The 11,354-nt window shown below is 49.7% G+C and overlaps 1 protein-coding gene across 1 annotated transcript; it reads right to left on the bottom strand.

Moving 5' to 3' along the window:
- Positions 1–256: 256 nt before the first annotated feature.
- Positions 257–9,719, bottom strand: ADAMTS1 (ADAM metallopeptidase with thrombospondin type 1 motif 1). Its single transcript, XM_069578378.1, has 9 exons — positions 8,543–9,719; positions 6,538–6,884; positions 5,891–6,023; positions 5,342–5,509; positions 4,614–4,900; positions 4,205–4,391; positions 3,940–4,115; positions 2,781–2,956; positions 257–2,610 (listed from the first exon to the last, which is right to left on the bottom strand). Exons 1-9 carry the CDS (start codon positions 9,273–9,275, stop codon positions 1,911–1,913), a joined length of 2,907 nt encoding a protein of 968 aa, XP_069434479.1. The 5' UTR covers positions 9,276–9,719; the 3' UTR covers positions 257–1,910.
- Between the last annotated feature and the right edge of the window lie 1,635 nt (positions 9,720–11,354).

Genomic DNA, 11,354 nt, shown 5'->3' with positions numbered 1-11,354 from the left:
CACTGCTGAGCCATCAGGGAAGCCCACTGACTTAAACAATTTCACATAATTTTACGTATTGGGTTGGCTCAAAAGTTTGTTCATGTTTTTCTGTAACAGTTTACAGAATGAATGAACTTTTGGGGCAACTCAATACATGATGTAATTGAGGGAAAGATACAGATTCAAATGCATCCTGAACCCGATCTATTTTCACTTAATATGTTATACATAAGAAGCTGGCAAACTATGCCCACAGAACAAATTTGGCCCACTGTTTCAGAAATAAAGCTTTATTAATACACCACCATGCCCATTCACTTACGCACTGTCACTTTCACGTTACAATAGCACGGCTGAGTAGTTGTGACAGAGATGGTATGACCTACAACATCTATTTACCACATGGCTCGCAACAGAAAAAGTTGGCCAACACTGGTGTATATTATGACTCTAGTAACAAACCTATCACCAAAGATATAATAGATATCTTTCTCTGTAGCAATCACATTACACCAAAGATACAAAAAATACATTTCATTAGGACAAATCTTACTTCCAAGATACTTAAGAAAATATTCTGTCTTCAAATTCACTACCTATGTCTCAGATTTCCTTCACAGGAGTTAATTCTCATTAAAACAAGACACACGTTCAAAAAGTGTCCTTTTATTATTTCTAGTAACATATATCGTATAAATACTCTATTTTTATATGACCTTTTACAAACGCGATATAACTTAAAAGTTTTATCATTAGAAAGAAATGTATAAAAATAAATATGTCATTATAGGCATTTATTACAAACTATAGTCCTTCTTAGAAGGAACACACAAACCAGTACTTATAAAGTACATAGAATTTATAGTAATGTATTTTACTATATACATATGGAAAAAAAAAGTTATTTTCTTTCATAGTAGAAGAGCTGAACAGACATTCACCAGGATATGACTGTTGGACCAGCTGCTGGGGGTGGACCAGCCGCTACCCCTCAGTAGCCTCCCCACCACGAGACATGTGATCTCAAGGTCCCCAGCACTGGGGACCCTGTTGTACACACCCCATTCTCCTTCTGGCATTACATTCTTTTTTTTTTTTTTTGGTGATCTTACCGACTCTCTTCAGACATAAACTTTTTTTTTCCCCCACATCCACATTCCTTAAGTCAGCTTACATTAGGAGGAAAGAAATATAGGAGGTCCCCAGGTCATCAGGCCTCCTCTAGCTTTTACCAGCATCTGATACATCACTGCGGTTTTTTTTTTCCCCTTGTAGAATTTGTGGTGTGTTTAATATATGCAATTGTTTCTTCGTCAAAAGGAATTCACAAAGAAAGACACAATTAACGACACAAGAGAGGAAAGATGGGAGTCATGTGAGTCATGGACACTGCGAAGCATTTCTCGTGCTGGGCAGTCCTGAAGTCTTAACTCCAAGACGGTATAAACATTCTCTGAAACCATAGCAGCGGGTACAGTGATGGTCAAAGATCCTATGTGCATTCCTTTCTCCCTCCATTGATAGTGAGGTAAAGTAAGCCACGTCTTAAAGCAAAAATCTCACCTTCCTCCATATTTCATCAGTATCAGGAAGCAGGGATTGTTCACATTTCTTAAACTTACTTTTGACCATTACTTCTGTTTTCATAAAACTTGTCAGGAACCTCACAAAAGAAATGCTAATGCCCTGGGGCTTTCTTGTGCTACCTCATTGGTCAGATATGAATAGTCCTCATAAACTACCCTATCAGATTTGTAACTGGCAGGAAATTCTGATGATCTAACTTCTTTTCTACCTACCTCTACCTCCCAACTCATTGCCACCCCTGGTTGATCACCAGGGCAAGGCGCCCTGGATTCCTCCAGTCTTCTTGATTTCAGTGCATCAGCCCTTCCCCACTGCCCCCTGTCCCTCAACACCACTCGTACTTAACTGCACTCTGCCATTGTGCAGAAGTCTATGTAGTGTTTAGGTTTCTTTAAAGGATCACAGCTCTCATGAGACAACACCCCCCCATCATGGGACAGACACTGCAAGGTTCTCTTTTTGTAACCCTTCCCGCAAGTCTTGGAACACGGCGACCAGTCCCCCAGCTGCCAGCGGGGGCAAGGCAGGTTCACACAAGGTCTGGTGCTGGCCGGCTTCACTTCCTTGGCGCACTCTGAAGCGGGCTGTCCGTTGATGTCCCGACACTCCACGAGCCTTCTCTGTACACCCAGCCCACAAGACTTGGAACACTCACCCCATTCTTCAATGACCCACTCCGAGAAAGTAGGAATGGCGTTGAAAGATTCCTTCTTCTTCTTCACGAAATAGGTGTATTTAATTTTGGGTCGGAGGGCACTGCCCACCATCAGGACTTGGATGGTTAAGGGCTCCATGAGAGGGCTGAAGCTTCGAATTCTTTCCAGCGCCGCCGAGGAGCCGCTGTACCTCAGGACAGTACCTTTGTGTGTGATGTCTTGCTCTAAAGTGGACAGAGTGAAGTTGCCATTCAGGATATATGTGCCATCGGCAGCTTTGATGGCCAGGAAGCTCCCGTTATTCCTGGATCCTCTCTGAGTCCGTTGCTTCACTTCAACGTTTGTGGCTCCGGTTGGAATTGTGACGATATCATGGTAGCCGGGTCTGCAGGCAAAAAAAATAGAGAGAAAGATCTCTCAGTCACTGGCTCATTATGTTCCTTAGCTTGAAACACCAGGCAATCAGGTAAGAAAGCAATTTTTTACCAGACCTGTAAGAAGTTAGTTACATGGAAATGATAAGAACCTTCAGGAGTAAGGCATTTTAACACTTACCTTGCACTGGTAACTGATCCTGATATTTTCTTGCATGTAGATCCATTTCCTCCACAGACGCCACATTTGTCGAACTTCTTTTTGGAGTCTATGATGCGATCACAGCCAGCTTTTACGCACTGTCCTTGCACACAGACGGAGGTGGAATCTGGGCTACATGGGGTGCCATCCACCACCTGAAAAAGGAAGGACATGTACCTGGTGTCACACGTTAATTAACAAGGGCAAGAGATGATGCTAGGAATGTCTAGATGCTGAAAGTCTTCCTCATTAACATTACATTTCTATCAAAATTAAAATAGTACTCTGCACACTATCCTTCTCTGGCTTTTCTTTTTTCCATAGACATCTGAAAAATTATAAATTTTTAGATTATCTGTGTCCTATCTCATTTTTAGCTAAGGTCAATGAAAGCAGAGCTTTTAGTCAATTTGTTTACTGCTGTATCCTCAGTGTCTAGAATACTACCTGGCAAGGGCCACTGCTGATATATCACTTGTATGTTGAATCTGCAACTGGGGACTATTTTCCTAGCCTACAGTGATCATGACTCATGATTATCTCAACCAAATTCAATTCCATTTTCTATCTCAGAGCCAGATTTATCCCCTCAAAAAACAGCAAAGTTATGCTTCTACTAGTTCAATATATGTTCTTAAACACAAGAGTTCTCAATGCTCAGGCTTTCATTATAAGCCCATTTGCACATGCTGCTGCTAGTCACCCAGTAACAAGTACTTTTGACTATCTTAAACTATTTTCCAAAACCAAGGGATGGTTTTTGTGTTAATATATGATTTACCTATCCATGCATAAAGGGCTTTTCTTCATATATAAGAGTAATAAGCCATTGCAAGAATCATTAAGCACTAGATTCAAGCTTCATCCATAACCCCAAACAGCACAAGACTCAAAGCAGGCAGTTACCAATGTATCCAGAAGCAAAGTTGTCCTACTTTGAAATTGAATGTGCTGATATATGAATTTAATATATATAATTTTGACTTAATATATACTTAATACATTAAGTACATTTATAATAATTAAATATTATACAAAAACACATCAATATAAAAATATAAAACAACAAAGGTTGCATGAAAAGGTAGCAAGCCAAGGCTTGGGTTCTTAGACCAACAGTCCAAAGAAAAGTCACTACCTTGGGCTGCAAAACGAAGAAATAGCCAGTGCCTTTGGCTTGACAGATAAGCTTGCACCTGTCCTTGGGCGAGACTCCTGCATATTTGGGTATCCACTCCACTGCGGGCCTGCTGCCAAAGGAAGCTTTGGAGAATTCATTGTGTGCCTCACACTGTTCCAGCCTAAAGGTTTTTCCTGGAAAGAGAAGGAGATGATGACATTATCCCTTCCCAATCTTCAAGTGCCTGTTTGCGGAGCGTCCTTTTCACCTTCTCTCTGCTCACCGTTATTCTTCGGGCAGTCCTCGATGTTGCAGGATCTGTAGCGCACGCGCTTGCCCTCACAGTATCTTCCTCCGTTCTTCGGCACGGGGTTGTCACACTTCCTCATCGTATACTGAACTCCACCACCACACGTTCTCGAGCAGTCTCCCCAGGGCCCCCACGGCCCCCAGCTTCCGTGAACAGGGGTCTAAACAGAGACACAAATCATTAGTGTTAGAATCCTCTATGACAACCCTTTCAGGAAATAGAAGAGAAAGATACAGGACACAGAATCAATGATGTGAATCTTTCCTGTATCCCTGTCAGAGGCTACAGTCTGGTTGCTCCTGTGGCATCAAATGTCTGAGGATCACCTGGTCATTTTCCCTTCTGAATGTCAAAAGAGCATGCATTGCAGTGGATAACTCACATCAAAGTGTTCCCTGTTGGTCTGGTTCAGGCACTGGCCGTTGACACACCATTTCCCCTCTCCACAGCTGGTGCCATCGGCCCAGGGGAAGTGTTTGGTCTGGCACATCAGCAATCCGCCAGAGGTGCCCGTGCACCAGAGGGTCGTGCAAGTGCTGGCCGCGTCCGGGCAGTGTCTGGACCCCTGTCCAAATGTGAGCTCGCACTGTCGGCTGGCACTGTACAAGGCCCCTGGGAGATCGGAGGGGAGCTGTATGAGGCGCTGGGGCTCGTCCATCAAACATTCACCTGCAAAGAAAAATACCAATGAATATTAACAAATAGCAACTAAAGGCGCGCAGGGGACAGATCAGCTTCAGAAAAGATTTATCATAAGAGATAATACATAGCAAAGTGATTTGAAAGCTGAAGGGTTTGGGAGAGATGTGCCAGAGAGATTTAAATTATTGTTAAGATGTTATTCTTAATGAGTTATTTCTGCCTTAACAATGTCAGGAAATCATTGTTCTGCTAAACACTCAAGTTCATGTATTCTGGGAGCTTCTTGGCCAAAAGCACTCTCTCTTATTGGAAATTCAGGTTTAAAAAGGTATGCTCTTGACAATGAAAGTCATTTTGAAGGGAGAAAGGGAAAAGAACAGAAAAGAAAGAAAGAGCTCATTTAACAAGTACTGTATGAACACGCGGATGGTTGGATAACACCTAGAAAGAGTAGCTGGAGTGTCTTACCATGACCATTATCCAGAAATGTTGTAATCGTGGAGGCACTGCAGGGAGACCAGGGCTCGTTGTGGTCCAGTTTGGTAAGCATTGATGCCATCATGTGGGAATCCTGGTTGATACCATTAATGCCGGCACATTGCTTGGCATCATCATGGGGCATGTTAAACACGTGGCCTAAGAAGAAATCCAAGACTCACATTAAAACATGTCATTTGCACCATTTTTTTCCCCAACAGAGATTCATCTGTCTCAGTGATATTTCTAAAGAAGAAATGTATCCAGATACCATCTATTTTAGAGACAGTGTCTACTTTTCACAGGGTGTAAACCAATGTGTGAATTTCCAAATGTGTCCCTAGCTCTGACTCTCTGGTTCTGAATTCCAATAAAGATAACCATGCTTAGAATCATGCAAAAGCATTTTCTGCAGATTTTAGGGAGCTTTGGCACCTAAAATGGCAATATAATCTGCAGATGCTCCCTTTAACAGTAATACCTAGTTTATCAGCTTGAATTCATGAATTGCGCTTAACTCGCACTCTGGAATAGATTTACCTAATTCATGAGCAGTAGTGAAGGCGGCTTGTAAGCCATCATCCTCTATGACTGAGCAGCTTCTGTTGGGATCACATATAGTTCCAACATCCGCTATCCCAAGAGTATCACACGTCTGGACACCACACAGGTCCTACAAGAAGCAGAGATTTGCCCTTATTAATACACACACAGGATGAACTTCAGGATCAAACTGCTTGGCAGGGTGTAGCCTCACATGTGCTTTGGAACATCTACATTCTTTGTTGCTGAGTAGCCCTTTTAGGAGTATTTTGTGTGACTTTAAGATTTTCCCCTAATGCACTCAACTAGGACTGTGAAACTTGAGATGTTAAAGCTATGGAAGGAATTCTCTGGTGGTCCAGTGGTTAAGACTTTAAGTTCCCAATGCAGGGGGCCCAGGTTCAATCCCTGGTCAGGGAACTAGATCCCATATGCTGTAGCTAAAGATCCTGCATGCTGCAAGTAAGATGCATCATAGCCAAATAAATAATAAAATAAATATTTTAAAAATTAGGAAAGATTAATCATACTAGCCAATGAAAAAATACTTAAGTGTGAAAATATTGGTAAAATGCCTTACATACATTTGTTACAAACTGACTCCCCAGGGAGTCCCGTCATGATTGGCGACGTCTTCCTCTCACCTGTCTGGTGAATAGAATCGCGGTGTCATAGTGCTCCTCATCCCGGTCACTGGGCGGGTTGTGCTGTTTCTGCCAACGGCAGAAGTTCCGCAGCGTGAGGGCAGCGTTGGAAGTCACTTCTGGGCCCTTCTTTTCCTCGTAGATGACCAGGATCTTTACCACCACCAGGCTCACTGAATTCCGAATGCTGGGGTGTTTGTATAACCGGGCCGCCACGGAGAACAAGGTCAGAAGGTAGTGCTTTAGCTCAGCGCCGTGGAACTCCGCCATGGACTGGTCAGCCACAAGCATCGTTTCCACATAGCGGGGGCTGGACACAAATCGCTTCTTTCTTAGGTTTCCAATTCCTGTAAAGACACAAGAAAGATCATTTGCTCGGAAACAGTCTCACCAAGAATAGTTTACCTTCCTAGAGTATATAAGGAAAGCCTAACCAGTCAAAGCAAATAATACAAAAATACACCCGGGGGGCATACAATAACAAAAATATTTGCATCTCTGTTCACTGCAAATGTTATTTTTAAAGTTTTTTTTTTTTCCTTACTGTAAATGTAAAGGCCATGTGCTCCTCTGAGGGGATCAGCTTTTTTTTTAAGTAGTATTTTTTTTTTTTAATCCTCTTTGAAATCATGCAATCTGAAAAAGGCAGGATGCACAACTCTCTTTCCAGTCGTAGTAAAATCTTGGAGCAAGGGGAGCAGGCAGAGCCCCTGAGTCACTCTTTCACAGGCCAGGACTCAAATCCTGAATGAGATCATCAGGCTCCACGTGGAAGGCCCCGGGCAGGGTTGGGGCTTCTGCCAAGGGGCCGGGCCTGAAGGAATCTCAGCCCGAACGGCTCGGCTTTCTCATTCCAGGGGTCCCTGGGGGTGCTCGGCTCAGGCCAAATCCGGCACGAGGACCACCCAGTCTGTCCCGGCGCCTTCGGCCAGGACTCCTACCGCCCCACGGAAAGAAAGTTCGTGCTGCAGATTCCGGGGTGGGGGTGGGGGCACGGTTAATTATTTAGAAAAGAGTTCTCTGACTCCTGACCGTGAACCAGCCCCCTGCCCAGGGAAGTCCTACCCTGGGTTCTGATCACGCAACTGCTTCCAGGAGCAGACCGACAAGGGGAGAAGAATTACATTCTGCAAGCCGCGGGGAGAAAGTGAAGAAAGAGACAAGGCACCAAAGTGACAGGAGGAAAGAACTATAGCAGAAGCAAGGCACACAGCAGAGAGTCCGAGGAAGGCGTGGCAGGAAGGATCGCCGTGACTAACTTTTCAACAGTGTTTCGGAGCAGAAGGGTGGCTGCGAGAGGGAGCGCACGCTGGGAGGCTGGCAGGAGGCGCGGAGGCGGGGCGAGCCGCGCGGAGAGACCTCCCAGGCAGGTCCAGCCGAGGGGCCCCGCCGCCGCCAGCCGGTCGGGGTCAGCCTGGTAAGCCGGAAAGGGACACCAGCCAGCAGAACAGAGGTCCTAACGCAGCTGTCCAGGCTCGAGGGCTGCGCATTCCGAGGGTCTCTCTCCCCCGCCCTCCATCTCCGCCCTCCTCGGGTCTTCGGGTGCGCGAACAGGCAGCGGTTACAAAACTAAGCGGCCAGTGATAACTCGACCGAACGACACATGGACGATCGTTCGCAAGACATTAACAAGGTAGAAAGAAGTCGCACAAGCTCACTGTCGACTCAAGTGGGAGGGGCTGAGTTACCAGCTCTCCCTTTCAGACCCAAACGCTTCTCCTTAGCAGAAAAAAGAAAAGAAAAGAAAAGGAAAGAAAAAAAAACAAAAAAACAAAAAACACCACTGATAACTTCTGTCATTTCTTGATCATTCATGATCAGGGAAAATGGTGAGTTCACCAACCCAGATCTTAAACCACAAATCACCACCACGTCTCGGTCCTGTCCACAGACACAGGCTTCCGTCTGCCAACAGGACTTTACCCTAAAGTCGTTCACCCCAGAGAAGGAAGGGAGGGGGAGATGAATGAAGAGGCAAGTGGGAGCCGCTCTTCTGGACTGATACCTGTTCTGTGTCCCGGGCGCTGGGGCGCTCGGTCCTGCGGCGCCCACTGCACAGTGGCGTCCTCGCCCTCTGGCCCCGCGCCCCCCGCCAGCTGGGTCTCGTCATCCAAGACCCCGCACTTGGCGCCGCCGTCGCCCCGCCGCCTTCGCCGCAGGAGATGGAACTGCGGCCGCGCGGGCTGCTGCTCCCCAGCGGCGGCGGCGGCGGCGGCGGGGGCCAGGCTCAAGGTGGCGGCGGCGGGCGCGGGTTGGATGAAGTACTCCTCGCCCTGCAGGTAGAAGGCGCCGCGCACGCCCTCGCAGAGGCTGAGCGCCGCGGCGGAACTGGGGTCGCCATTGACCGTGCCAGAGTAGAAGCAGTGCGCCAGGTCGCCCACCGGATCAGAACGCAGCACGTCCGGCTCGGGTCTGCGTCCCATAGTCTGGAGCGTGAAGCCGGGTGCCAGGAAGCCGCGATCCTCCTGCAGCTCCAGGCTCAGCTGCCGACCGAAGGCGTCCAGGCGGAGGTGCGCGGTCCTGAGTCCCGGGTCGCGCTCCAGTGCTGGCAGCACCAGCTCCTCGTCCTCCTCGGCGGGGCGCCCGTGCGCGCCCGGCGCAACCAGCAGCGCCGCGGCCGCGGCGAGGAGCAGAAGCGGTGCGGGAGCAGGCTGCAAGCCCCGAGCCCTCGGCGCCGCGTGCCCCATGTTGCCTCCTGCCGTGCGCTTTCGTAACCCTGCGGGGACCGCGCGCTGCATTCCGGAGGAACCGAGCGCCTCCGAGCGCTGAGCGCACTGGCTATTGTTCGGGTCCGGAGCGCGGAGCCTCGCTAGCTTGGCTCGGGACTGTTAACAAGTTACTCTGATTCTTGCAAAAGGGCCTGCAGAGCCCAGCCGCTAATAGGGCTCCCGGAGTCACTAAAGAGCTGGCGCTGCAGTTCTGTCGGCGCGCGGGAAGTTCTTCTGGAGGCACCGCGCAGCAGGAGTTGGTGGGGTGGCTGCTGCAGAGACGCGCAGCGCCCCGGGACGCCTCTGGGGCCGGGGCGACAGGCCACACGAGGATCGGCGTCCGGAGACCCTCTTCGGTCTCCGCCTCGGTCGCGGTGCACCTCGCTCTGCGCAGGGCTCAGTCCTCTCGGCCTTTCTGCGCGCCCTGGCAACGAGAGACCGCAGGCTCTGAGCCGCTTTCGAGCGAGTGCAAGGAGCGAGCAGCCCCGACCGCCTTTTTATATCTTAGACTGAGTCTCCGCCCTTCCCTGACCCCCCTTCCCTCCTCCCTCTTGGCCGCCTTTCTATCCCCGGGACCCCGCCCCTTAAACTCAGTCTGGGCTAAACCGAGCGGTGCGCGAGCCGGGGGTGGGGGGTGGGGGGTGAAGGGGCTGGCTCGGAGCCACGCGCTCGTCAATCTGGGGGCGGAAGACGCAGGAGGGGCCCTGTGACCAGCCTTTTGCACTTCTGGGGCTGCTGCTGGGAGAAGGTCCTCTCTCCCACCGCCTCTTCCACCCGCCGTCTTCTGCCCAGACAGCCGGAACACGGTCCCTCTCCCGCGCGGGAGGGAGCGCAAGGATGCCAGTTGCGGGATGGAGAGGGGAGTCCCTTCTCCAAGGTTTCCCCGCCTGGGAGCTGTCCCTGAGCCGCCTTCCTCTCCCAGCGCACCCCCACCCCCACCCCCCGCCGCCAGCCTCCTCCTCTTCAAGCCGGGAGATGAGCCAGGGCTCCCCTTTCTAGCAAAACACCCCACTCCAGCTCTCCATCTCCCGGGCCTGTGCTCTCCCTTTGCCCCAACTGTTCTCTGGCAAGCTGGGTAGGGCCAGCGCGTCCCCTAGAAAGCGTGCCTGGATTAGGAGGCCAGGAGACACTTTCCAGAGGCCTTGATTTGAAAACGCGTTTGGCATCGACCTTCACGCCGGTCAACTGCCCTCCCCTCCCGCAAGTCCCATCCCGTCCCCCTCCGCCCCGGGGCCTTAGAGACTTCTCGGTGGAGACCCGGGTTCACACTTCCGGAAGAGGTGATCTGGAACGCGTTTCCATTCCCCGGAGCCTGGGGAGGGAAGTGCGCATTCTCTTCTTTGAGGGAAATACTCCACTCTCGCCCAGTCGGCCTTCTTCCACCTACTAGCAGCTGCGGGGCAGAGGCCAGCTGGGCACAAACGTCCAGGAACCCTACTTTTCCACCCAGAGAGTGGCGGCATCGCTGGGGCTAGAAAGGATGCGGTGGGCAAATTAGGGGTCCCCGACCCCTCCCCGCTTTCCCCCGAGGAAGCGGAGAGGCAGTCGGAAACCCAGAAAAGCTGAGCCTTTGCACCTCTATCTAGGTCTCTAAGTAAAAGCCTCAGCAGCTCTTCCATCTAAAAAGAGGGAGGGGCCCGGTGACACAGAGGAAGGAAATGTTTCATAACGTTTTCCCAGGCGGAAACCCACGGGGACAATGGTGAGAACGACCGCCCCAAGCCGGGGCCGACCGCGTCCCTCACCCTCGCGCGCTCCCACTTCCTCGCCTGGCCGCGTCTCTTCTGTCTCGCCGCCCCCGCCCGCCCCCTTAGTTTTCAGGTTTGATCTCGGCCTTTTTCCTCCCTCCACCCTAGATCGTCCCAAATCCAATCTGTTCCAGTCCTCTGCAAGTTCTCCCACGCGTCCCCTTTCCAGTGTTTGCATACAGAGAAACAAAACAAAGCAAAACTTTCCAACGTCGTCTTTTCTCTGGAAGTTCTAGATCACCTACTTGAAAAATAAAACCCCAAAATCTCTGCTTCCCACTCTTTAGGAGAGATCGGATCGGAAAAAACGGCACAGAGAAAGCTAAAAAAAGCCGCTTCACCTTTGAAAGTGTTTAAGATA

This window comes from Ovis canadensis, chromosome 1, assembly GCF_042477335.2.
Source record: "Ovis canadensis isolate MfBH-ARS-UI-01 breed Bighorn chromosome 1, ARS-UI_OviCan_v2, whole genome shotgun sequence".
In the NCBI taxonomy this organism is placed as follows: domain Eukaryota; kingdom Metazoa; phylum Chordata; class Mammalia; order Artiodactyla; family Bovidae; genus Ovis; species Ovis canadensis.
Note: the sequence above shows the minus strand (reverse complement) of the source record. Positions and strands in the feature narration are given on the sequence as shown.